This window comes from Triturus cristatus, chromosome 1_2 (genome assembly GCF_964204655.1).
Source record: "Triturus cristatus chromosome 1_2, aTriCri1.1, whole genome shotgun sequence".
NCBI classification, from domain to species: domain Eukaryota; kingdom Metazoa; phylum Chordata; class Amphibia; order Caudata; family Salamandridae; genus Triturus; species Triturus cristatus.
The window spans coordinates 147,756,344-147,784,261 of record NC_140580.1 but is presented as its reverse complement, the minus strand read 5'-3'; the positions used below and the strand labels follow the sequence as shown (position 1 = coordinate 147,784,261).

General features: G+C 44.6%; 1 protein-coding gene across 2 annotated transcripts in view; it reads left to right on the top strand.

The window, feature by feature from the left end:
• HABP2 (hyaluronan binding protein 2) overlaps nucleotides 1-27,918 on the top strand; it is a 227,122-nt gene that overhangs the window by 122,931 nt on the left and 76,273 nt on the right. The window contains exons 6-8 of one of the 2 annotated variants that reach the window (XM_085603357.1): nucleotides 1,296-1,464; nucleotides 15,563-15,657; nucleotides 27,563-27,734. In XM_085603357.1, coding sequence (XP_085459483.1) covers nucleotides 1,296-1,464; nucleotides 15,563-15,657; nucleotides 27,563-27,734 — 436 coding nt within the window. Of the gene's footprint in view, nucleotides 1-1,292; nucleotides 1,465-15,562; nucleotides 15,658-27,562; nucleotides 27,735-27,918 lie in introns of both variants that reach the window. The other variant, XM_085603356.1, reaches the window with a different exon arrangement.

Genomic DNA, 27,918 nt, shown 5'->3' with positions numbered 1-27,918 from the left:
ACAAATAAAACAATATTTCAGTATTGTTTTACTTTGAAGCTGTTGGCTCAGTCAGCGTGTGCAGGGAGGGGCGGGCTGAGGCATGGGAGGGGGTAGTAGGAGTGCTATGTGTACTCCCTAAGTGCTCATGTGTGTTTGGGCGGCTATCTCAGGCCGACCAAAACACACATGCTCCCTTAGGTTTCTCTAACTGGCTGCATTAGAGAAACCCCACAGACTCCCTGACCTGAGCGGAGCGTCTTTCTAGCCCACTCAGGCCAATCCCCGCGCTGTTCTGCAGCACAGGAATTGGACAGGGAGTATGTGACTTAGGGCCATATGTAGATAGCTAAATACCGGTCGGTAACGGCCGAAAATCGGTAATTTTCCCGTTACCGACCGGTATTTAGCCCGTTCTAATGTAGGAGGCAGGTTTTAAGGATTTGGTAATTTACCGAATCGGTAATAGTGAATGGCTTCCCATTCATTCCTATGGGCCTCCAGGCCCATAGGAATGAATGGGAAGGTATGCCTTATTACCGATTCGGTAAATACCGAATCGGCAATAACGAATATTACCGAATCGGTACAATTTACCGATTTTTTACCTATATTCTATTTACCGATTCTTAAATACCGAATCGGTAAAATTCGGTATTTAGGAATCGGTAAATAGAAATTACCTACATATGGCCCGAAGTCACAGTGTCTGCTGGGCAAGGAAGTCCCAGCACCAAGGCAAGACGAGGGAGGCGGTCGGCAGCAGGTAAGTTAAACTTTTTAAAATGTTTTATTAATATTATGATCCCTCCTCCCCTCGCCCCCTCCCACGCTCCCTCCCGCGCTCCCCCCACCCTACCACTTTTTTATGTGACCACTGCCAACATCTGCCTCATATCATGGACTGTGACTCTATCTCAGATGCCACATTCTGGTTCTTGCACCGGGTGAAGCTAATATACAGGAGTATAGCCACTGACTCGGAATACTTAACTAACAAGCCACAATTCCTGCTAAAAAATATCTTCCATTGCGGTCAAGTACCAGAACCTTAAGCCTTTTAGGTGTTCACAGAATATCATTACAAAGGCAGAACAAGGCCAACTTCAAAGGGTCTTATTGATTTCACAGGCGTTTAAATTTTAAAAAGTGCAGCTCCACTTGCAGATGCATTATGATATGCTAACATCTGCTTAGATTCAGATACCATTGGAACCAGCTGAATGTGAGTTGATTCATCTAAGTTTCGGGTGGCTGAAATAAGAAAATGTCTAATACTTGTTGAACCACGTTTCTTATTCCTTTTCTTATAGTAGCTAGTGAGTGTTTCGAAGAAAATGGCGCTCGATACAGAGGCAGGGTGAGCTGGACTGAGAGAAACCGCACCTGCCTGCCCTGGGACTCCTACCTGCTGGTTAAAGAGGATATCAGTGCGCTTAAGCTTGGGATGGAACAGCACGGCATTGGAGAGCACAATTATTGCAGGTACTTTAGCATGCTTCTGCTCTGCATCAGCAAGAATGTAGGTGCCTTGTATTGTATTGTATTGTATAGTCATTTGTATAGCGCAGACTGTCACCCTACGGGTATCCTGGCGCTCTGACAAAACAATCAATTGCTTAAGCTACAAGAGGTGAGACGACATCGACGGCAATCAGGCTTCTGGAAAAAGCCAGGTTTTAAGACTCTTTCTAAATTCCAATAAGGAGTCTAGCTGTCTGATGTTCCAGGGGAGCTCATTCCACAGTCGGGCCCCTACCACACTGAAGGCCCTCCCGCCCATCCTGGCACGTTTGAATCTGGGTTGTGACAATAGATTAGCGTTGGAGGAGCGCAGCTGTCTTGGAGGGGAGTAACGTGAGAATCTTTCCTGCAAAGGGTTCGGGCCCTCCCCATGCATTGCTTTGTGGACCAGGCAGAGGGACTTGAAATGAATCCTTTCTCTGACCGGTAGCCAGTGAAGCTCTCGCAGCGCCTGTGTGGAGGAGGAATCGCGCCTGCCTTACACTGTTGGCAAGTTATGCAGTTGGTGACTGCACAGCATTTTTTGGTATTGTTGGTGTACACTGGCCTTCAAAAGTGATAAAAATGTAGAACACGTAATTTGGTTCTTTACAGCTTCTGACAGATGGGTGCCTGAAGGTAAAGCAATTTACAAACCTAACTTCATTCTCGGTGTGCAATGGCACGATTTGCTAGTGCAAGTTCACATTTGAAATAGACTAAATGTGAATTCATACTCATAAATCGATCTACTTACAGGTAGTGTTACACCCTCAATGGTCGTATGGCATGTGCAGTTACATACACTTAAAAGTGGTGAGTGGATGTTTAGGAGCGGTAATGTGTTGCAAATTAGGTGAACACACACACACATTTGATCTTGTTGGCATTCATAACGATTTGCAAAACACGTTTCAACCTTGGAAACAATCAGAAATGTGCCTGTGTCAAGTTCAGGAATAAATTGGTAAGCAGAAAATGAATGGGAAGGGAACACACACAAAAGTTGAGGAGTTTTAAATGAAAAGTTTCTCAGGGGGGAAAAATATGTTCCTTGTGAAGAAACAAATGAGCCAATGTACTTTTGTTGGGTATTCACACATACTCAAATGAACAAGATATACATTCAGACATGTGTAAATGCTTATGCACCTGAGCACTCATGGAAAGCTGTAAGTGGAAGTTTTTCATGAATTTTTGTAATTTGTTTAGACACCCAAAAAATGTGTATATGTCGTTCAAACTTCGTCGTGTAGATTCACAATCTTTTTTCAGACTTAGGCTCCAATATCTTTGGCAATCAAAATGATTCATGTTAGGCTGCTTTCTTTCCATTTTTACATCGTCCACACCAATTTCTTTGGCCAAGGACTCTGGACAAAGAACATTTTAATCACGATTAGAAAACAGGGTGTTAGGTACCTAAACATTCTATATTGTTTTCCCTTCTTTTTTTTTCTTTCTTCCCCTGAAAAAATATAAAATTCGTTTGATTATCAGCTTTAGGGATATGACTTGTGCACCAGCTCTGTATTTATAATTTCTGCTCAAGTTGATCTTTCTTTTACAAAGATTGGCATGTCTCAACTTTATGTACATTTTTATATTTTGCTTGGTTTCACTATGCAATTTCCTTAATAAAGCATGTTAAACTCAAAAAGAAAACACAGGGTGATCTTAAAATCACACAATAACCTAAAATAAGTGAACATTACGTATAGAAATAGACAAACAGTTTAGCCTTATATTCTGCTGCAGCAAGCAAATCCAGTCAGATGTCAGTATTATAGGAATCCCAAGTGTTACTGGCCCGACCCAAACGCGAGCTACCAGGGCACGCTATAAGCCTTACAACATTCTGCCCCATGAGGGTGTAATTCCTAATTTGAAAAGAAAGCCGTCAGGGAGACAAACGAAGTTTAAAACCCCCAGGGTTCTGAATTTTTTGAGATGTTCTTTCACAGTGGCTGTGCATATTTGACCATTAATCCGGCATCCAGAGCCACAGAAATAATTCTCAAATATATATAGCAGAAGCTTTGAAACAAGGCTGAAGTCAGCCTTTGGTTCCCCCTCTGTTCTGCCAAACTGGTTTTCTTCATTTTGCCCGAGGGAGACACAGGGCTCCTGCCATCGTGGTGGCAGCGTACCATGGGGCATATTATCAAGGACGGCGTTAAAAAGTATAGCCGGTTTAGCGGCAGAAAACTGCCGCTAAAGCGGCGATAACGGGCTTGACAATATGCCCTTGAGAATTCCAATAGAAGTCCATGTTCTGGTGTGAACATATGCCCCCATGGTTTATGGGAGTGATCAATAAAGAGAACAGGCCTTTTTCTCTGTGTCACTTGAGTGAGGCCTACCTGTCGACTCATGTAAAGTTTTGCTGCTATTTCCCTAACTTGCCCTTGCTCTGCATTGGGTTAGTATGTAGCACTGTGCAGCACTCATGTGATTGCATGTGCATGTTGTAATGTATGTGTGTCTGAGTATGGTACAGTACACAGAGACCTGCGGGATCCAAATTGGAAGCACAGAGCCTCAGACAGGCATGTAAAGGTGAAGAAGACTTCCAGATAGATTTGTGGATTGCCTGTGCTGCTGAGAGCTGGGTGGGACACACACTGAAGGAAGGGAGAGCCAGGCTCTCTTGTGCAGTACAAAAGGGTTCTTTTGATTCTGTAAATGTCACTGGTCAGTGGGGCCTGGGCACATCTCAGGAAGGAAATGGGTATGATAAGGGAATAATAAAGAACTGGACTGAGAGCAATGGTAACTTTTTGATAGGCATATATCAGTGAGGTTGACATTCAGGTGTGATCCTCTAGTCCCTACCGTGGCCTATGTGTGGGGTTATCAAGTTTGTAGTCACTCCTGCTATGACATATTGCTTTCTGGACAAAGGACAGCATAGAAGAGAATTCTTTTCAAGTGGGTTACCATCACATCGCAAACTTCAAAGACTCAAACACTAAGTTACATCTGTATCTGGAAATGGGTTATAAAAAGGGTTTTTTGAGTCTCCCAAAATTGTTAGACTTGAGTTTTACATCAGCATGGAGAAACTAAGCACAACTTCTGCCTGTTTTGACCAGGACTGTAGACTGAGGTCTGATAATCTCCTAGCTAGGTAAGGGGACATTGACCAGAAGAATTAATACTGCTCACCCTGGTGCACCAGCATCTGCCTGCCTGCCAAGACTAGTGCACACTGTGAGGAGTCCAATGGGGATCCTGTCGAGAGTACCCCTGATGCACAGTGTGAGATTCTGGGTCCAGATTGAGTACCGTGGCACCTACTGGGCTGTCTGCCCAAGGGTTGGTTTTTGTGATGTGCATATGCCAGGTGGGAGTCACATAGAAGATTTAAGGTCATGGCACTGATCGGGCCGTCCGCTGAGAGTTGCTGTTGTAACCCCTATTGCCAGGTGGGGGTTGCGGTTCAGAGAAGGCCATTGCACTTGTGCATAATAATTGGTGCATTGAAAAGCTGGTCCATTGGTTAAATGATACAGTGTACATAATACAATATGATTTCTGATTTATGAAAATATTTCTAAGGGAGATGATTAAATTCACTTTCTATAAAAAAAAAAATATGTTTTTCAGTTTATGATTAGGCAAAATATCAGAAGACAATGTTGTATTGAACTAAATGAGCTATAGTAATTTCATTTGAATTTGTCATGTGGTATCATTCTCGAGGGAAGATATAATCGTGGCGCATATATTAATGTGTGACTGTATTCTATTGTATATACTAAAACTATTGGACTTTCATCAAGTCCTGAGGATGGTCTCCAAAAATGACTAAAGGGGGACCAGCATGTCAATAGAATATGAGCTTCATTGGGTATCATGAGCTGGGATGAAGGAAGGTATTATATCCCTATTTTGAAATACTTGGAGGGCTCCAAATCCCTCAGAGTTTATTCCTTAGGCCCTGGGGCTTACTTCATTTGATGGGTTGTTTTTGGTTTCGTCTAGATGTCTTGTGTTTATGTTTGTTAGAAGGAAGTTTTGAGGGGCTGCTTTTGTTCTACCCCGGGGGCATATGTATAGGGTATCTTTATGTTAATAGTAAGCTTTATGTTTAATAGCATTTTTCCTACATATAAATTAGAAATGACAAGTAACTGTATAATCAGTGTTGCTCTCTCTCTTTTCGAACTTAGAAATGTGGAATAGAAAATGATAATTGAGTGTTTAAATCACAAATAGATGTATTTAATTTCTAATGAGTGTTTTGTTGTTTAATATTTTATTGTTTAGTCCCTTACATTAGACAGGTTACATCATATTTTGTGTTATATACTGTTACAGTGTTGTGATCTGAAGGGGCCACTGCCTTATGTATGTTGTTGCAGTCCCCGTTGCTATGTGGGGGACACAGTGAAGATAAGGGTATAGCGCTGTGGCAAGAAGTGGGCCATTGCCGTACAGTGTTGTGACCAGAAGGGGCCAACACCCGCAGTGCAATTTTTGCAACTACTTTTGCTAGGAAGGGGCCACATGGAAGATAAGGGCCGTCGCACTGGAGCAGCATGAGCTGGTTGTGACCCACAAGAGAAGAGCAGTGGGACTCAAGAACATATTCGGGCAATGCTAGAGTGCTGGCCTCATGAAGATTGTGTGAATTATTTGTTGTGTGCCGTATTTCACTTTGTGTTTGTATAAATACTACTTCTTTTATAAATGCTAGAATCTAGCTGGGCCTTCATTAATTGGGGTTGCTGAGAGTATTTTGAGTTGGGAGTCTGTGTACACCTTACACCGCTTTCCACCTCCCCCTCCCCTGAGAAGCCTTAAAGTGTTTGACCTGAGCTACCACTAAGAGTCAGTTGCTGAATAGGTAGTACTTGGCCCAGTTACTCACGATGAGTAGGTCGGGTCTCAGGACATCAGGCGTAAAAGGCCACAACCCTCACATTTGAACTAGGGGTGGGTGAAGATTTCCACTCAGCCGGTGGGAGTTCACAGAGTTTTGCCCACACCATGCTCCACATGGCAGTCTGAAAACTCTGCGAAGTGATGCGGAGCATTTTGTTTTCTCTCGAGCGGCTCGCCAACATTAATTTGGCAAGCGCTCACAAGAAAGAATTGTGCGCTAGACCTCCTCCCGGTCAGCTTTCTCAAGGCTGGTGGTCGCTGCAGGTCACGACTGCTCGCATTGAAAAATCTGACACCATGCGTAGTGCAGTTCGCGCTGATTTTACAGAGCAGGACAAACACAAAAAATCAGAGCGAGCAGTGCGACTTAACAGACTTTGCCACTTGCAGAGCTCAGCGGATCACGGCTGAGTTTTTCTGGCATTTTGCAGAGTTCCACGGAGTAAAACTCCACGAACACTGCCCAGGCCTAGTTTGAACCCAGGAACTCCTGCTTGCCACCTAGCACTGTGAAAGGGGTTCTGACAATTGGCGGGAAGCCACAGGTCCCCAAGCAATTAGGAGCCCAGGGGGCAAAGGGCTGCATAGTTAATTTCCAATCTACACCAGAAAGAGAAGTCCAGTCGCACAAAGATTGCACATGTTGGAAGCAATGGAGAACACATGGTTGGGACCTTAGCACCATGTCTGTAGATGAGCTGAAGGTCTATGCAGAGACAGAGGATGTGGCGCTTCCAGAAGCAGGGACAGTGAGATTTTTGTTTATGTCATTAGTGTCCGGTTTGAGACACATGCCAAGTGTGCCCTAATGCACTTTCCACAGTTTCCCCAATACACTCCCTCTGATTCATCTTTACGATTCCCTGGTGTGTACACCACCTTTAATTTCTAGGGTACTACTGTCATGAACTCCAGGAGCAAATACGTTCAGTCTAGCATAAACCCTCAACTTGCATTTGGTTCTCTGGAAAGCTAATGCTGGGCATGAGGTGAAGGCCAGGGAATTTGAGAGAGAGAAGCTGGGGTTACCTCACCTAGAAAAAGAGGAGAGGAATAGGGAGAAACAGGAGGAATGGACCAGTGAAGAGAAAGTGAAGAGAAGCTAAGAAAGCAGGAGGAAAAGGAAAAGGAAAGAGAAAGAGACCTGGAGAGGAAAAAGATAGCCATGAGAAAGAGAATCCAAGGATGGCAGCAGTGACAACTCCGTCTGGGATAAGTAACTCTATGTCCAATTCAGGCTAGGTTGTGGCCAAGATTCCAAGAGACCCTGTATACATGTATGTTGAAGGGCAGGCTATCTTGGAATGGTTTGTGAGCTTCTCGGTCGCTTGTAGAGCACCTGTCTTGAATGAAGTGTCTAAAGCAACTGCCTACTGTCCCTATAACATTGAAAAGGGCAGCCATCATTGTTAGGAGGCTTGTGGCAGAGCACATGGTCTATGAGTGAATGAAGGAAGCTGTGGTAAGGCGGTTTGGGCTGAAGCCAGCTCAGTAGCTTTAACGTTTCAGGGACTACAAGGGAGCAGTTGGTATTCCATGTGAGACAGATGCATAGAGGATTATGTGGTATGAGTGGGTGAGAGGGATGAAGGGCAAGGCTTTTCAGTCCCTTAACCAGTTGATGGTGAAAGAACGACAGTTAGCTAACAGGGTGAAAAAGGGGCCAGAACAGCACAGTTCTAAGCCAAAGAGGAGCTCTCAAAGAACTCTCCACAGATTGGTTTCCAAACCGGAAGGTAAGGCCCAGGGTAATTCCAATGGGGCCCGAGAAATGCCCAGGCGAAACGGTAATGGTATTGGTGTGTCGAGGAATGTGCATCATGATAAGGAAGGACAGGGAATTCCTTCCATTACAAAGGTGGTTACTTTTCAAGAGAGACTGTCAGGTGAAAAAACTGTATCAGATCCACCATGATAGAAAGCATACTACAGATGGGAGGGACCCGAGAGGGCCCTGTTGCACTCAACCAAATGGCTATGGACATGTGGGAGAGGGATCCAGATGTCCTGAGGCAAATTCATCCTTACACAATGTGATTTGTGCAGGAAGCTAGTATAAATGGAAGAAAAGTACCTGCCCTGAGAGATACTTCAGCCTTCTGCACTATGGTTAAAAGGAAGTACCTTAAGTATGAGGAGATTTTCCCTGTCACCAAAGATGCGGGTTTGGTAGCCAGGGAGAAGTGCATAGAGTACCTTGTTGCCAGAGATGGGACTGAGCTCAATTGCAAGGTGGCCATAGTAAATTTTGGGGTAAGGGAAAAGCAAGGAGCTTGGTGTCTCTTGGGCAATGATCTGTTTGCCCCTGGCTTGACGCCAGGACCAAAAGCCTTTATGGCTTGGAGCGTGTCAGGTGTGTTCACCACATCACAGGCTGCACACCAGCCTCTGGAGGAGACTTAAATCATTCCTGATTTGAAGGGGCCAGGATATGGTAGTTTTGCAGGAGAGGCCAGACCCTGTGAAGAAATGGATTGTCATCACTTCTGCTCCAGAGGGAGAGGGGGATGAGGCTCCCAAAGTGGTACAGGTGCTGGAGACTGGGTCACTTCTAGAGCTGCTGGGATTGTTAGCTGCTGGAGAGCCTACCGGGAAGGATTTATGCAAGGCCCAGGAAAAGTGATCTGCATTTGTGGGACTTCGGAAGGAAGCCCAGGGGCAGGTCAAAAAAGGAGTGGTTGGGAAACACTGAGGTGGCTGGGAGGATGGCCCACTTTATAGAGAGCCAGTGAATCCTGAGCCAGGAACTAGCATGTTGGCTATCCAAAGTTAAATTGTAATATCTCTAGCCTGACTTAGTTACTATGCTTCAGTTCCTCCAGCCTTTCACAAGCAGCTGCCCTGCAGTGTAGTCTTCATGTTTCACGAGATCTGTCTACCATACAGAATGGACAACTTTTGGAAAGGAAACTATTTGGGTTTGTGAGGGATGTGTGAAAGTGGCAAATACAATGAAATTAAGAGAGTTGGGAAAGAGGTGGTGTGTGGACGTATCTCCTGGACCTCACCCAACCCTCGCATAAGGCCAGACAAAACACACCATAGCAACCATGTACTTCGAAATAGCGCCAAGAAGCTGAACTGAATGGGTCCACTTTGTGGACTTTTTAGAAGTATAACGTGCTATATAAATGATATCATCCAATACTAAAGAATACATTAACTGTTAAGAAGTCAAAAGGCTGAACGTTGGATGTATTTCAGCAGTCTCTTTCAGCGTAATGAGGGCTGTGTCTGAGTAGTAAGTAAGGCCATTTACATACTTGCCAAGTGGCCCTTCTTCAGCTAGTGCTGTTATTCCACAGCATTACTTTGTATTCTGGGACATGTAGTCTGTATTCAGTACTATATGAATCCCAATGTGTAAAGCTACTAGCTGAAAAGACAGATCTGGCTGAATGTATCACACATGACATTGGGCCACTTGACAGCTCTGAATTTACAGGCATTATGACCAGTGGTGCAACGAAACTTGAGGGCCCCCCCTGCAAAGTACATGGAAAGGGACCTCACATGCTCCGGACCAGTCAAGAACTCTAAGGCCAGGGCCCCACCACCCATGCACAGGGCCAGATTGGGGCCTTGGAGTTTGATGGCCGTCCAGCGCTGTGGCTGCGGGGGCTATTGTTACGCCACTGTGTATGACAGACAAGGTGTGGGGAACACAGGCAAAATGGAGGATACTCGGAGGACGCAATATAAAAGAAAGGTGGTTGATGGGAGAATGGTTTCTAGTGTTCTATTAGGTGGCCATCTCACTCTCCATGTTATTACAGACACCGGGGCATATTATCAAGGACGGCGTTAAAAATTATCGCCAGTTTAGCTGCAGAAAACTGCCACTAAAGCGGCGACAATGGGCTTGATAATATGCCCTTGAGAATTCCAAGAAGTCCATGTTCTGGTGTGAACCTGGGCTTCTATTGGAATTGTCCAGGGCATATTATCAAGCCCATTAAACCCGGCGATAATTTTAACGCCGTCCTTGATAATATGCCCCACAATTTCTTATATTGCTTCCTCATCTCCAAATCATTGCTCTCAGTCATAACAATCTAAATAATTCAATAGAAGCAGACACAGACTACAAGATTCATAATGTATTAAGGTATCACAAAAAAGCCCAGAAATACAAATAGTGTCCTTAATAACATGAGGTCAGACGGCACCCTATTGCAAAGTGAACCCTGCATGTCAGAATGCAGTTGGAAGTGAGAGAAGGGGGCAGAATGGATGCTAGTGGTTGGTGAGATCAAAGTGTGGGTTAAAATTGTTACGTGCATGAGGTGCATTTTGATGATTCATGTGCTACATCGTGGGAATAGAATCCTGGGGATATAGGAGATGTGGGCACTGGGTTGGTGGCTAGATCATCGTGATCTGGGCATGGAATCATGTGCCGTAGCCCTAGCTTCCACACTATACTGAACTGTGTGATGTAACACACATGACTCTGCTTCACTAGAAATTAGCTTAATTAGAGACTGTTAGTAATGTCTAACTTGTGTGAAGATGGGCAAGCAAATGATGGCTTTGTCCAAATGTCTGAGGGAGACAAAGACAAACCAAGGCCAACTGTTTTCTATAAGTGATATCACAATATTTGATACCAAAATATAGGTCAATTGAGAAAAACTCTTATGTGGAGAAAACGGTTGGATGAGCTCTGCATCTATGTTTTCTGACCTGCCCATGAGTTGGCAGGAAGCAAGGTAAGATGTGACACTGGTATAAGAGGCTGAAGTAGTATCATCTTAGGGAGTTTTGAGCACCAGGCCAGACTCATTTTAGGGTCCCTTGCTCGGAACAACTTTTGAATTTTTACCCATTTTCATTTAATTCAATCCAAATATGGAGATGACACCTTCACTTTCCTAGTCCCTCCTATCCGCTATGTTTACCCTTATTTGGATAAACGGTGATTACCTACTTTGTTCAGTAAAGGAAATGGGGAGAGGGGTTCAGGAACAGGAGAAGGACACAGATGTACAGAGAATGGCACAGTAAGAGAGTTGTAAAATAGGGAGAGAAGGGAGGTAAAGACAGAGATGAGGTAAAGGGGCCGACGATGCATGGAGAACATGAGGTAGATTGTGAAATAGAGAGAGACATAAGGTAAAAGGAGAAATTTGAGGTGACAGAAAGAATGATACAGAGGTTGGGAGATAAAGAGAAGTAGAGAGATAGCGGAGGCTATAGAGTGAGTTAGAAAGAGCTAGATATGAGGAAAAATGTAGAGAGGAGGAAGGAGTGCATGGATAAGAGATATAGAGAGAGGCAACGAAGAAAGACATGAGGTAGAGCGAAAGATGGAGAGACGAAAGGTGCTAATGCAGAGAGAGGGCAAAACAAGAAGTAGTGTATAGAAAGACCTATCGGGTAAAGAGAGATATATGAGGCAGACAGGAAGGTAGAGAGAGTGGTAAAAGGCACAAAGAGAGGTGGGGTATAGACAACTGAAATTGAGAGAGTTGATATAAAGATGGGACAGGTACGTTAAGATGGAGAAAGTGACAGAGAGAGGTAATGTGAGAGATGGGGAGATCGAATAGTTAAGGTGAACTATGTAGAAAGACACCAGAAAGACAAAGTAGGAAGAAAAGAGTGGTGGTACAGAAGGTTGACCTGGATAGTCAGGGATAGGGGTAGATAGAGAAATGCTATAGTGAGAAAGGTAGGAATTAGTGATTGATGAGGTGTAGAGATGTAGTACAACAAAAAGAGAGGAATGAGAAAAACGTATACTAGAGAAAGGTGGTGTAGAAAGAGAGGGGAGAGAGAGAGAAGCAGGAGAGCAACTTTAATATATATGATGTTATGGGGCAGCTTTATCTACATAAGCGTTGTGACAACTGTATGTTATAGTACTTTACATACTAGTGCACTGAAAATGAGGATGGGACAATGAGTACAATGGCATCATGAGCAGGCGCAGACCCTCATTAAGGACGGAGGGGCATCACCTCACCCCCTTTTTGCAAACATGAAGAGTGTCTGTCAGGTTGAACAGTCGAAAAGTACAGCCTTCAGACACTATTCATGTTCAGGTCAGGCGCTGTATATGAGCTAAATATGCAGGCGGCTGGCTTTCTAAGCTAAACTTTGCCAGTCTGAAGATTTCACAGCCCTGTGGTTGGAACCTTCCCAGCCCATCAAGTTGCTTAGAGGTCGTCCCATTATGAGAAGGCCCCTCACTGATAGACTTGGACCTGGGTGCTTCAATTTTAAACCCTGAGGTACCCAGAGTCGAGTGTCCATCAGTGACGCTTATCCCAGAGGGGGGTGGGGTCAACAACTCTTACTGACTCGCCTCCTCTCATTGTCGGCCAATGAGAGGAGGCAGCAGTCTCAATCCTCCAGGAACCTTGGAAACCTCCCTCCTGCTACCCAAGATCACCGCTGCAGCTTGATAATTTTTTTTCTTAATGAGTGGTGGTGTATGCGTACATGTGTGTATGTATAAAAGTATGTGCATTGGTGCATGCATGCTGTGAATGTTTATATGCTTGCGAATGGTGTATGTGTATGTACGTGTTTATGAATGTATGGGTGTGAGTATGTGTGTGTGTGTGTGATACACCCTCCTTACACCCGCCTGCTCAAATTACCAGCCACAACGGATCATGAGAGTGGCTGCAGATCGATAATTCTTCTGCATGGGGGCAAGACCAGTAATCTGGGAGTACTCGTCAATGCGAATAACAAACTAGGTTCTGTGAACAGATGTTTGGTGCATGAAGCCTCCCAAGCACAAAGAACTGCATTAGTTTATTTGATCTTCTGTCATTACTTCAGATCATCTTTCATATTGTGTAGAAATATGAATAGTTGTGTTGCCAGTTAATAATGGGAGACACTTCACTGAATGTTTGAGCAGTACTTTTATAGGTATTTTAATTACCTTCTAATATTATAGAGGCAACATTTAGCATAAATCATAATGGTATGTTATCTTTTGGCACGGAACCCAATACTATGTCAACATCCCATTAACCTACAAGACAAAGAAACTCAAAGCCATCAATGCATCCAATCCCAGATGTGACCAACCTACCTGATGCTAACCCCCAAAGACTGAATTCCTCCTGTTTGCCAGCATTGCCAAACATTCTCTGATTCGGTCATAGATCTCAGAGTAAAACATAATGGGCTTCACACCCCAACTGACAGAACAGGAAAAAAAATCTTCAGAAGTACCCTCAACTTGAACCTCTCACTCATAGAAAAACTCAGCACAACAGTTCAAGCCCTAGTTCTCTCCCTCCTAGATTGAGGTAACATCCTGCTCAATGACCTCAAAAACACAGCTCATCAAGGAAGTGAAGACATCCAACATCACCCTCACATTAGAGGATCTACACTGGCTTCCCTTGCATGCCTGGATCATCTTCAAGATCAGCTGCATCACTTAAAAGGCCCTCCACTCCAAGACCTCTGTTTAACTAACAGAGCTAACAAACTAACAATGACTAGCGGTCATCGCCAGATGAGGAGCAATGACATCACCAGGTTAGAGACTAAACACGCCAAAAACAACAGTTGATGGACAAAATGCAGAACAATGTCATACATTCACCCCAGTACAGAGATCTGGGCCTAAATCCATCGTTTTTTCGCTCACCATGCCATTCCAGTTTGAACCCAGCCATATGCAAATCTGTCTTGATCCTGTGCCTCATGGGAACAGTCCAGCCTGAACTGCCAAGCCAAGTCCTCCCTGGACTGGAAACAAGCAACCTAGGACCGGTTTCGGGGTTTCACCCCTCTTCAGCCAGGATAGCTTGATTCCAGTGGCATGGAGAGCATGGTACCCATGTCTGGGTATACCCGTCCCACTTGGGGTGACAAATGCAAAAACAACAGTTGATGGACAGAATGCAGAACAATGTCATACATTCACCCCAGTACAGAGATCTGGGCCTAAATCCATCTTTCTTTTGCTCACCATGCCATTCCAGTTTGAACCCAGCCATATGTTTAGGGACTAAACACAGCCGGAACGAGGTAAAAAGAAACACACCTTCTCAGCCTATGCCCTTCAAATCTAGAATTACATCCCCTCCACAGGCATAACAGAACAACCATCCAACAATTCAAGATGAATCTGAAAAATCCTCTCTTCAAGGAACGCGACTTTAGATAGGCTCTCTTCTCAATCCTTCCCTTAGCATTACCTCCTCCCTCTGTTCCATTATTTGATTCTGTGACAACAGTGTTTAGCACCTAATAATGGATTTACTGCATTTGTGGCATAAATTGCTACATAATTAGCAAATTTCATAGAAATGTTCCTTGCTAAAATGGATGAAAATGTGATGCCAGAGAATGTGCTGCATAAATTGCATTTTTGATGCATAATTTAGAAAAACGTGCTGCATAATTTGGTGTTCCTTACTGCATCATCATATAACCTTGACAGTGGTAAAGCTTGGCTCCAGTCGCGGCTCCTCGAGGGAGTGCTGCGGGCGGTGGGGAGGGGTGGGGGAGGGGCAGTGTGGGGGGTGGTAAACTCCGGCATACGGCCGCCCAGAGTTAAGTACATAAATAAATAAATAAAATGAATTACATTGCTGCAACGTCATTTGCATTTGCATTTTAAAAATAGTTATTTTTTTTTAAATCAATTGTTTGAGTATGACCTTAAATAATAAATTTGGATTAAGACGTTGCAATACAATCTAAAGGTTTCTCTAGTAACATTCATGTCTGAGTTTCCTTCTATGTTAAGAACCTCTGTAGAATGCACAGTGTTTGTGTGTCTCCTAGTTTCTCTTCACATGTATCTGGTTGTGGGTGCTTGTCTTTGTATTATGACTTGTTCTGAATGATAACTCTCTAACCATTTTTGCTTGGTGTCGTCCAAGATAAAAAGAGGAGCAGTCCATTCTAATGGTCAGGGACATACAACTGGAGCACACCCAGAGAGTCTTCATAGCACGTTCACACAAATTGGCCTTATTTTCACATCCCAAAGGCTCGGCTCTAACTCTAGCCAGAGCACTGGAAGACAAATAAAGTTTCTTCAGGAAAATGTGTCTCAACTTTTAAGACAACACCATGTGTTTGCCAATGCTTGGTCAAATAAATCGCCAATCTGCCCAAGGAGCATTTTTGTACTTTCATTATCACTAAAACATTGAGGACGCTTCTTTGTAAACTTCAACTGGTTTAATATGCTTTCTTCAAACAGGAATCCTGATGGTGCAGAGAAGCCTTGGTGTTACTACATGTCTGGCAACGGTACTCTCGTACGTGACCTATGTGCTATTCGCCCTTGTTCACAATGTGAGTAGATTGCTCATACTACTGTGTATGCCACAGTTTGATAAGAGATGTGTCTTCCCATACAATAAACTGTTGCACATTACACTATCTGATAAAACATCGATTACTTATACCTACTGATATCCTGCTCCCTGGCATAGCTCAGTGGTGATGTTTTGCTAATGGAGCTTGTAATGCAATGGAAATAATCTGGGGACTAACATAGATTGATCATGTTGAAAGTCATTTGTCCACTTTACTTGCGTTTTTCTATTGAACCAAACAAAATGAAAAGCTGAACCTGCTGAACACATGAGATATGTCGTACACGTTCTCAGACTAGTGTTATGTTATGTTAAATAGTTTGTAGAGCGCACGAATCACCCCCACAGGGGTCTCTCAGCGCTAGCAGAACTGTGCGGAGGGGATGGGGCAGTGTCATTCTGAGAAAAGGGTGGTCTTTAAAATCTTTCTGAACCCTAGGTAGTCGGAGCACTGTCTGAGCGGAAGGGGCAGCTGGTTCCAAACCAGTGGGGCTTGGTAGGAGAAAGATCTACCACCCAACCGTGTTCTGTTAATCCTAGGAATACGTAACAGTGATTTAGAGCCCGATCTCAAGTCGCGGTAGGGGATGTATTGGTGGAGCCTTTCGGTCAGATAAGAGGGGCCAGGGCCCCACAGTGCTTTGTGAGTCAGGCAACATAGTTTAAACTTAACTCGTTTCCTCACTGGAAGCCAGTGCAGTTGCCGGAGCATCGGGATGGAAGCAGATCTGCCAGGAGCTTTAGTGACCAGTCGTGCTGCGGTGTTTTGCACCACTTGTAAACGATTAAAGGCGGATTCGTTAGCAGCGACCATTAATGCATTGCAGTAATCAAGTTTATTTAATACCAATGCCTGGACAATAGTCTTACGGAAGGAGTCCGGGAGGTAGGGAAGAGCTTTCTTCAGAAGGCGTAGTGTAAAGAAGCAAGCACTCACGGTATGGGAGACATGGTCCTTCATAGACAGAGCCTGATCGAAGCGTACGCCAAGATTTTTTACAGTAAGCTTTGGCAACGGGATAAGCCCCAACTCAGTTGGCCACCAGGTTGGTGACCACATGATAGGGGCATCTCCAAAGAGGATAATCTCTGTTTTGCTGGCGTTAAGCTGCAGGAATTTTTTTCTCATCCACTCTGAGATGGCCCGCATGCCTTGGGAAAAACACGTTTGAGCGGTCTGTGAGGATTTATCAAATGGAAAGATAAGTTGGGTATCATCCGCATAAGATATGGGGATGAACCCAAGAGATCTTAAGAGAGAAGCAAGGGGGGCCACGTAGATGTTAAACAACGTGGGGCTCAAACAAGAGCCCTGTGGCACACCCTTGGTCAGACGCTCAGTGGTAGAGCGAAAAGGGCCAAGGTTGAGGGTTTGTGTGCGATCAGTGAGAAAGCTGGTAACCCAGCTGAGCGCCATACCCCCTAGTCCTGCCCCTCTTAGTCTTTTGAGCAAGGTCATATGGTCAACCGTATCGAACGCGGCGGAGAGGTCCAGAAGGACCAGGACGGCGGACTGGCCCTGATCGAGCGTCCGTCTAATACAATCAGTGACAGCCACCAAGGCAGTCTCGGTGCTGTAGTTTGTACGGAATCCTGATTGTGACGGATCAAGGTAGCCAGTCGCTTCGATATGGTTCGAGATACGTTTATTCACATATTTCTCGAGGACCTTGCTCAAATAGGGGAGGAGGGAGATAGGGCGAAGGTTGGCAAGGTCGTCCATAGGGAGCTTGTTATTATTCTGCAATGGGATGACCTGTGCGGCTTTCCAAGAGAGGGGAACCATCCCCTCACTTAAAGAAGAGTTGAATAGTATAGTAGCAGAGTCCGCAAGTGTGTGGGCAATAGACGCTCCTAGTCTAGCAGGCAAGACATCTGCGGGCGAGCCCGATGTGACCTTACGTAATAGGGAAGTGGTCTCATCCCCTACAAGGGGGGGAAAGGTCAACAAGGATGTGAAATTCACCGTGAGGGGTACAGTGTCATCAGGCTGTGAGGTGTGACAGTTATTAGAAAATTTGTTGTAGATGGAATCAATTTTTTGAGTGAAAAAAGAGCCGATTTTATTACAGAGCAACTGAGAATGTATGTTATGCAGGTTGCAAGCTTTCGGGCAGGTGAAGTCTTGCAAAATTTGGTGAAGAGTTTTCGGCGCATTACCTGCTAGCCTTAATTGCTCAGCTATATATGTTCGGCGGGCTTGTTTGATTCCTTTATGGTAGAGCGTTAGCCCAGTTCTAAAATGTGCTTTGTCGGTGTCCAAATGAGTGCGCCGCCACTTTCTTTCAAGATTCTTGCATTGGCTTTTCATTATACGCAAATCTGGGGTGAACCACACCACCAGATTGTTCCTAGGGGCTTTAGAACATATTTTTACAGGGGCAATTGAATCTATGGCCGTTAACACAGTGGAATTAAAAAGGGTAAGAATATCTTCGGTGTTATTGGTTGGGGGGAACCTTGGAGGAGAGAAGGCTAATGAAAAAGACTCCGGATTAATTTTTGACCATTGTCTGTAGGAGAATTGAGTATGTGCTCTCATAGTAGGAGACGTACGGGGATACTGCACTTGGAAGTTGATCAGAGCATGATCAGTCCAGCACAGCGGGCGAGGAGTTTTACAAACAAGCCGGTCAGAGTTAGAAAAAACAACATCTATAGTATGGCCGGCTGTGTGTGTGGGGCCCTCATTTTTTTTATTAAGGTGCAGTGTGGATAGGTCCGAGATAAAAGCTGATATTCAGGCAGCGAGAGATTTTCGCTATGTATATTAAAATCTCCTAATAATAGGAAATTCCCTGCCGCAATCACATGGGGGGCTATTAGTTCCATTAATTGAGAGGAAAAGTCCTTTATAGGACCAGGGGGGCGATAAACCAAAGCCCCTTTCCAGAAGTCATGGGTGCCCATTCCCATTTTAAAGATCAAAATTTCAATTTGGGCATTAGAGCGTTGGTCTAAAATAGAGACTTTTACATGATCGTTGTGGAGAATTGCAACCCCCCCCCCCCCCCGGTTTTCAGCGGCCTGTCGAGGCGCTGGATACTGTAGCCATCAGGGATAGCAAGCTTGATGTCTGGACCACTGAAGGGTTTCAACCAGGTTTCCGTCAGGAAACCCACATCGGGTAAGTCAGACATAAGTAGGTCCCAAATTTCTAATGCGTGTTTGGGCAGTGATCTCACGTTGCTTGGAAAGCCCTTCCAGTGGTTCAATTGAGAGGTATTAGTTGACGGTATGTGGCTGTTACTAGTCCTATAGATGTCAAGGGGCGCAAGGGACCCGGTATCGTGCAGGTCAGAAGTGTATGCTAAAGAAATTTTGGCGGAAGTTTCAAAATGCCCTTGTTTCAGCAGCTCGTCAGCCCACACCCGGCGCTACTAATGGGCTTAGTTATGAGCCCCTTGCAGTTATGCACTTATTCGTGCGTGCCCCCGCGTGTTTAAACAAACACCATTAGATGTGTTTGTTTGAAATGACAGTAATCGATTAGTGCTGACCATTGGGGGCTCCATCAAAGACCACAATGTCATTCATCAGCCTAAATTATGTTCTACATAGGATTACCTCCCATCCTATGAAGAAAAAATCCACCTTCAGCCATCCTCATTTGTATTTATAATATATGAATATCACGAGGAGGGACAGGGGCTTAGAAAGTCCAGCATACAGGCCCCTACCAATGATGCTTAACAATGGAGTGTGCTGTTCCTATGAGGGGGAAGGGGGAAAAGAGAGATGGAAAGAGGAAAGTGTTTATCTACCAGGCATTGAAATAATAGTGTGTACTAGCACTGGCATAGCTCCAATAAGGAGCAAGTTTCCTCACACACCCTGAGGGGTGTCATGCTTCATCATAGGACAGCTCCTCTTTGGGCCATGCTTCAATGCCCAATGGGTCCCACGAAGGGGCTCTTTGCTGGAGTTCTTTTATGGATGCCGCCGTGAAGCTAAGGGTGTTATGAGAGAACTTATGTGTAGTGAGTAGAAGTGGGGTGAAGTGAGTGTGATCTAAAAATAGCTACAAGAGTCTCCAAAGGTAATTTTATTCACTGGGTTTTTGTGCTATGCGTTAAAATATCGACTAGTGAGTCGTGGACTAAAGGGGGGAAATTATTCCCACTTCAGCCTAGAGGAATGCCCTATACTGTCCAATAGGATCTAGGCATTTCATCAGGACCTAAATTGTATCTACTACTGATAGGTAATGCTCAAAAAGTCATATCCCCTAGAGTCTGGACCCAGAAAGTAGTCCAATTGTGTGCTGAGTGAAAGGGGTTAAACATTGTCTAGCTTCTGGAAGAAGAGGCACCTTATTTGAAGGATTATTCTGACATTGTGTGTCTTTTGCCAACCAGGACTGGCCAAGATGATCGTTGATTTAGCAATTGAAGGAACTTCACTGAAGTATCCGGTTCACGCGGGACCTACCCGCATTTGGCTGTCACAGGACAGTGATCAACTTGCGTGATAAAGAACTGCATTATAAAGAAGCATTCGTGGTCCAGACAGTGTGGTTTGAGGCGCTTTGTAAAGGCTGTTTCCCCTTGCTTCTTAGCAAGGTCTTCGCTATGTAAAATGCCAACACATACATTAAACTTTACAGTGACATAGTCTATGATGTCAGCTCTTCATTGAGGGGCATTGAGTATTCTACCCAATAACACTTCACATTCCTGTTTCAATCCCATGGATGGCCTTACAACCGATGGGAATTCTCAAGGCAGGTAAGCAGGTCTATTTGGTTTCATGCAGTGCTTCCTGCACAGTTGCAATTGCATATTTTCTTTGTTTTCTTCTAAGATCACTTCTTTGGCTTTGTAACAATTGCCTGGTGTTAAATTGAGCAACAGGTGTGAGCAAACTTTACCCCTTGACACCCCTAATGAGATATTTGGAAACATTTGGCTTTGGCTATTGATGACCAACCAAAATAGCTTTCAGGTCATGAGTTTGACATCAACATCAACTCCAAGTTTTGTTCATAGCCCCAGATGAAGATAAAAATCAGAACACCGGCCACTGACCAGGAAGAACTGATTAATATGCTAAAATAATGGTTTTCAGCAATAGTTCAGGTATATGTATGATGCTCCTGTTGGTCAGTCATAGAGTCACAAAAGTAGACAAAATGAAGGATTCAAAAGGAATTATTCATTCTATAGACCGCAAAATTTGAAAAGGTTCAGTTTTACCAGCAGGCTCTTCCTGAGTGTTATTATCTGCTTTACAAAGATCACCTCCAGGCAAGATGAATAAGAGTTGCTTAAGTGTCTCCACACAGCAAACAGCCGGGTGAGGACTCCAGCCCCCGGGCAGCACAGGGAAATGGCCGCAGCCATGTCACCGCTTTCGCGCCAGGAGGTGCTTATTGCCAGCTCAGGAGCCCTGCTGCACGGGACTCCCCACACCAAGCAGCTGGGTGAGGACTCCAGCCCCCAGGCAGCCCAGGAAAGCGGCTGCAGCCACGTCACCGCTTTCGCGCCAGGAGGTGCTTATTGCCAACTCAGGAGCCCCACTGCGCGGTACTCCACACAGCAAACAGCTGGGTGAGGACTCCAGCCAACTCAGGAGCCCCGCTGCGCGCCAAGGGCGGGCCCATCCTTGCCCATCATTGTCAGGAAGAGGCAGGGCAGGGCCCCACCCCCTTTGATCCGTGGGCATCCAAACCGTGAGTTACAATCTATCCTGACTTTGACTTTTGCCCTTCCTGGCTGCCATACTCAGTTGGGCATCTGGTCTTCGCCTCTTGGCTTATTTGAATTGTTTGGTGCCTGCTTACTGACTCACGCTTCTGTTTTATCACAGAAACCGTTTAGGGTTGACCTCTCATTAAGCGGGTGTAGCGACACACAAACGACTGCCAGACTCAATAGCTCCTGCTGTTTATTGCAATTGTGATCGCTAGACTATATGCTGGGTATAATAGTTTTTTCTAGCAAGAAGAATTCGGGGGAGTAAATTTGGCAGCACTCTAGATTTGTAATAAATATAGTCCCACGAATCACCATGGGGAAAAGGAAATCCAAGGACTTCGAAAATGGGAATGGAGGGGTGCAACCGAAATCTAACAAAACCAATAAAGTACGCAAGTCGGCAGGTGGCCACTGTATTCTTGATCGCGTAGACTTTCTTCTTGTTGAGTGCAAATATATTTTAACACCGTCAGCTGATTTACCTTCGACCCCTTGTTCCCAGTGCTCACTTAATCACTCTAATAGCGCGAAATCTTGTCAGCCAAAACGCATACCATTGATGTTTCGAAACCCTAAAACATGCAGTGCAAAAAACTGTTCTCCCAACCATACATTAGTGTCTCACATTTCAAACACTGTTGCTGAAGAGGTAGAGGAGGGGCTAAGTTCCAAACTTCCTGTTAAGGTTCTAGGTAACGTTTTAGCTGTTACAAGTCTAGCTACTGATCTCACCCTTTCCAATAGATTTCTCCCACTCCAGCTTATGCATGACCCTCGGTGGTAGTGGGGATGGGGCTAGGTGAGTCTCACAGCTTAGATGAGGGAGGGCAGGAATTGAGAGTCGACCTAGGTCCTCCAGGCACTCCAGCATGGTCTTCATGCAAGCTTGCCACTACTGACCAGATCCTGAAGGATCAGGATAAGCTGAAGATTATAGTTGATCTGAGGTTCGAAGGAGACTTTTTGAAAAAGGCAGTTCAAGAGCTAACAGATTAAATCAAATTGTTAATAAACAAAGGTGTTGATTGAAGCCCATCCATCAAAGCAGCCTCCAGTAAAATCTTTGACCCGCACTACTACTCTTGATAGCCCGACTGTTCCTACTCCAGAATTGGCTGTAAACCCCACTCGCAAGAATCCCTCTGACCCTATGCCTAGGAATATTACTCCCTATGCGAATAATGTCTGCCTGTTACCAACTAGCGGCACCCTAATACCACCCCCCATCGATGATCGCTCCCATCAAGTCTTACTTGGTAGGCGAGTCACACCGCAAGGGCCCTCCAGGAGCATTTTACTGACCAACGTTCCTAGAGTGTCGTCACTCATGAATCACAAAAATGAAGACTCTCTTATCAATAAATGTATACACTGGATACATCATGTGAGGGGGGTGTAGTTCAATAATCAGAAAGGACATCAATGGGGCCAAAAAAATAAATGGAATTCCCAGACAGACTGTATAGAGCTGCTCTTAAGTGATGCGAACCTTGCCCATGACTTAATCGCACTGGAAGCTAGGTTCATTCCTTCAACTTTTACGGGGGTTACAGATGAAATATCGCCCATTGATGCGCTCACTGTTGCCAATTACCCACAGCCTGGTACAGCAGCAGAGCCCTGATTCGCTTCTTGATATAAATGATAGACTTGCACATCAAAATCCGTCACCAGGCTCCACACTACAACCTTCAAACCTAATTTCTCATCTTCCTGAGAACCCCTACCCTGATGCTTCAACCTTACCTCCAGCCTTGACACTTCGCACTGTGGCCGGTGAATGGTGCTTGGCCGCATCCAGTGGCCACAGTGGGGGGGGGGCAGTCCCTCGGGACACCGGACTGGATCCCAGGAAGGGGATATGGGAGAGGGTGAAAATCCCTTTGCTATAAGTATTAGAGACCATGCAACAAAACTCACCCTACTGTCATGGAAGGGAAACATCGTTTGCAACGCGGGGATTACATTGACATGCCATTACAACGCGGTTTTTACAACGCAAGTTGTTACAACGACTTGCGCTAGATGGCGCTCTAGAACAAGGAATAGTATAATTTACTATCCAACACCTTCCCTACTGTACGTAGACTGGAGTTGGAATAGTAAATTATACTACTCCTAAGTCCAGCGCCCTCCAACGCAAGTCGTTGTAACGACTTGCGTTGTAAAAACCGTGATGTAATGTACCGCGATGTAAATGTATGCGTTGTAACGTCATACATCCATCATGGAATGTTGCCGGGGTGAGATCAAAAGCCGGACTTGCCCATTGGACCCAATATGTAGAAAAGCACAACATCTGTATTCTACAAGAAATGTGGTCTCCTTCCCCTATCTTTACCCCTGGGTACATCACATTCCATGGCTCGGCGATCACTAACAAATTCGGCCGTCCAGCTGGGGGTTTATTGATTTTAATTAAAATCGACCTTGACTGCTCTGTCAAAGAACTCAAGACCAACAACCCAGATATACTAGCGGTCCAGATAAGGGTAGAGGATGGGTTGTTGGTGGATCATTTTAATGTGTACACTAGAGGGACGAAAGCGGGAGCCACATAATCCACTCGTCAGGAGTTGGAGAACTTTCTAGATGCTAGAGATACCCAATTGCCATTAATAGTCACAGGTGACTTCAATGTCACCTTCGAACCACTTGGATTTATGTGGAAGTAGGGAGGAGGAGTTATGGCTTATTCCCCCTTTGGACCTTACTCCCATCAAAAAATGGTCCCACACGGCACTGCAGCTTAATACAATAACCCTCGAATTTGGCTTGAGGGCTACAAATGGGCGAACCAACTCTGATGAGTCAGGAGCAAATACTTTTAACCGGAGCACCAACATGAGCCAAATTGATTATTTTTTGCTGGACCTAAGACTATGGCCCAAAGTTATTGACATGGTGGTAGGCTCTACTACGGACAGCAATCCAAAATCCCCTCGAGATTACTCTAATCTCTCCTTGGGCCAAACTCTTAAACTCCTCAGATACTACTCTCGCCATCAGGGTGGTTTATTCCACCAATGATAATAGGCGTCTTAAATGGGCATGTGTAGCAATGGACCCAGAGAAGTTAGACTTAATTAACACCGACTTGGAGGCTAGCATTAGACAGATGCTTACTCTGCTAGAACCCCTGGGTAATTTCCTCAAGATTGCTGACTGTCACACCAACTTTTTTAACTTGTTGGCTCCTTATTTTAAAATCCAATGACGCTCACAGGGTGGGACAAAAAGCTCAAATCCACAGTTTGCTTGGTTTACACAAGAGTGTAGGGATCTTAGCACCAAACTGGCCACTGCAATGCGATCAAATAATGTGATTCTAGTGAGGGAAACTAGGCAAATCTATAAGAAAGCGATTCTTAAGGACAAAAAGCATTGGGAAATGGAATGTTGGTCACTGATCAGTGATGCTTGTGCCAAAAATGATACACAACGTTTTTAACTTCTAGTAACTAGGGGAGATGGAAAGAGGTCCCAGTCACCTGACAATAATATTGCTGTCGAGGCATGGCATCGCCACTTCTCGTCACTTTATACTGGAGAGCCTGACTATGCCAACGAAGACCCAACATTTGTTTATGATTGTACTCAGATTGATGGTTCTTCTCCCTAGCTGAAATAAGAACCTTTATTAACGCAATTATTAGATCTAAAGCCCCCGGGCTGGATGCCATCCCTGGCGATGTATTTCTTAGTAACATCAACAACTGGTCATTGTATATCCTGGCCCTGGCCAGCGGAAGAACCGCTGGCTCCCCAATTCCAGCCTCATGGAGAGGGGCTGAGGTAATCCTAGTGTTCAAGAAGGGTGATCGCTCACTGCCCTCGAATTACAGACCCATTAGCCTGATCCACAGTGCCCCAAAGGTCTTTGCCCGAGCACTTTTTATGAAAATCCAAACGTGGATAGGTGAGAACAACATTCTGTCCCCCTTTCAAGCCGGGTTCAGACAGAAAGTGAGCACTGTTGATCAGGTTTTTTCACTTCCTATTATTAGCTTGGAAAACTGTGACAATCTCTCAGGGCAGCTTATTCGTAGCTTTTATTGATCTACGGTCTGCTGTCAACCTCATTTCCAGACACAAAATTTGGTGTGTCTTGAAGGAAACGGCCATCCCTTCTGAAATTTTAGCATTGACCATTCGCCTGCATGAGAACAACTACGCAAGGGTTCAATGGGGTAACCAAGTTCGATTGTCTGACCTGTTTAGAGTAGACAGAGGAGTCCGACAAGGGTGCGTAATGGCCCCCACTCTCTTCTCACTCTTCATCAATGGAGTTGTCCAGAATCATGCTGAGAGCCCAGCTGATGCACAGACCCTGGGGGGTGGGGTTAAGATGACGACCTTACTCTTTGCAGACAACACTCTGAGAGTTTCTAATACCCAGAGTGGCCTGCAATCCCTTCTAAAACATTTTGAGTCTTTTTGCACACTAAGAGGCCTTGAGATAAACACCGCAAAGACTAAACTCCTAATGATTAATCCTCACAGATCGTTTAAGGAGAAGTTGTTCCTAGAGGAGAAACCACTTAAGAGAGTGAGCACTTTTAGTTATCTGGGTGTCACTCTCTCTGACAACCTTACCTGGAGACATCATGTTAAGAGGCAGAACCTCCAGCTAAGGCGTATCTCAGGGGCTCTGATCAAAGAGTACAAAATCTCATTGAGTAAGCCAATAGCTGCTCCCCTATGCATTTACGATCACAAAACATTGGGAGTAGCTTTCTATGGGGCGGAACTCTGGCGGTTCAAAAAATTGGATGCACTCCTTGTGACTGAAAACAAATTCCTGAGATCACTTTGTTCTCTCTTACAGAGTACCCCCCTGCTACAGATGAGACTAGATGTGGGTAGATTCTCGACTGTACAGAAAGCACAGTAATTCCCTCTGCTTTTTTGTTTACATCTAAAAACCACCCCTGAGTTACACCCACACGTTGCTGCTCTGGACGAGGTCTATGCGTTGGACTGCCATAAGAAAATTGTCTGTCTGACCAAGGTGAAATCTCTGATGTCCACTTTAGGGATGGAAGGTACATGGGACACTAATACTTAAGATTCTCTTCCAAGCAAAGTTCAGGTTAAGAAATATTATTGGGACTGGGTGGCGCAGTCCCATATTTCCCATCCATCCGGGGGTCGCTTGACACTTGATTTTATGGAGTTTAAGCTGGAAGGCACCTTTGAGCAATATCTGGAGGTTATTGCAAATCCCCAGGATAGGAAACTCTACATGCAATTTAGATTTGGTTCCCTTCCTGTGAACACCTTTATTTCCTCATGGTGCCAGCCCTCTTCCACATCCCAGCTCTGTCCTGGCTGCTCTCTTGCAGCCGCGTCTATCAGTCACATTTTTTTTGCATGTCCTAGGTACCGCTAGTTGCATGTCCTAGGTACCATCAGGTGGATAGCTCCTGTTTGTAGACAGCTTGGCACAGTGATGCGCTATGTATTCTAAAATCTGATTCTAGCATGCTAATTGTCTGTGCTCTTGATACATTTCTGGGAAAATGTGGATTAGTAGGAGGTACGCACTGGCCATGTAACAGATGGATCTCTTCTGTATTTTAACAGTTTTAAATGTTTTTAAATATGTATCTATTTATTAGTTCAGATCTGAGCTAATTTTAGAACTGTACCTGCATGATGGGTCATGTTGTTAAATTTTACGGTATAGACTTTTGCTGATATAGTTCTTAGTTATAATTTTTGCTGTTTTTTATTGTTCTCTTAACCTTACTCTCTAATTTGCACAGGTTGGTCTGAATTGAACTAATCTTTGGGAATTTGTAACCAAATTCCGGTCTCTATGCACTTTAGGCACTGACACTTTTTGTGGCTGTGATTCGATAGCTGGGGATCGGGCCAACTTTATCAATCCTAGGCACCAGCTTTTGTACAATGGTTATTAATCTTTCATACTGTACGCATTTGCACTTTTGTGGATTTCTCTCATCCCTCAGAGTAGTAGGAAGTCTGGACTTTTAAAGAAAAATATATATATGTCGCTGAAGATTGCTATTGTAAATCTGAATGTTTTATCATGTCTGTATTGTACTGTATGCATGTGGCAATTTTATGGCTGCAATTGCCGAAATAAAGTTACTGACTGACTGATTGAGCCTACAATGCATAATGCTTGTGAAATTAAGAAAATGGCTTCCTGTATTTCAGGGGCTAACCAGTGTCTCGAAGGAAATGGTTCTCGGTATAGAGGCAAGGTCAGCTGGACTGAGAAAAACCAAACCTGCCTTCCATGGGACTCCCACCGGCTCGTGCAAGAAATGTTCAGTGCACATAGGCCTAGGATGGAGGAGCATGGCATCGGCAAGCATAATTATTGCAGGTATTTTACTAAGTTTCAATTGTAATTACCAAGTGATTCTCCTGTTAAGTGTATTGTCTTAAAGAGTTGCATCATTGTACAGAGGTTGTAACAGACATGGTCCATATATATGTATCCAGAATAGAGTGCCGTGTCACATTATTTGAAGCACACAAACATTAGCATCACTGACAGAATTCTCAGA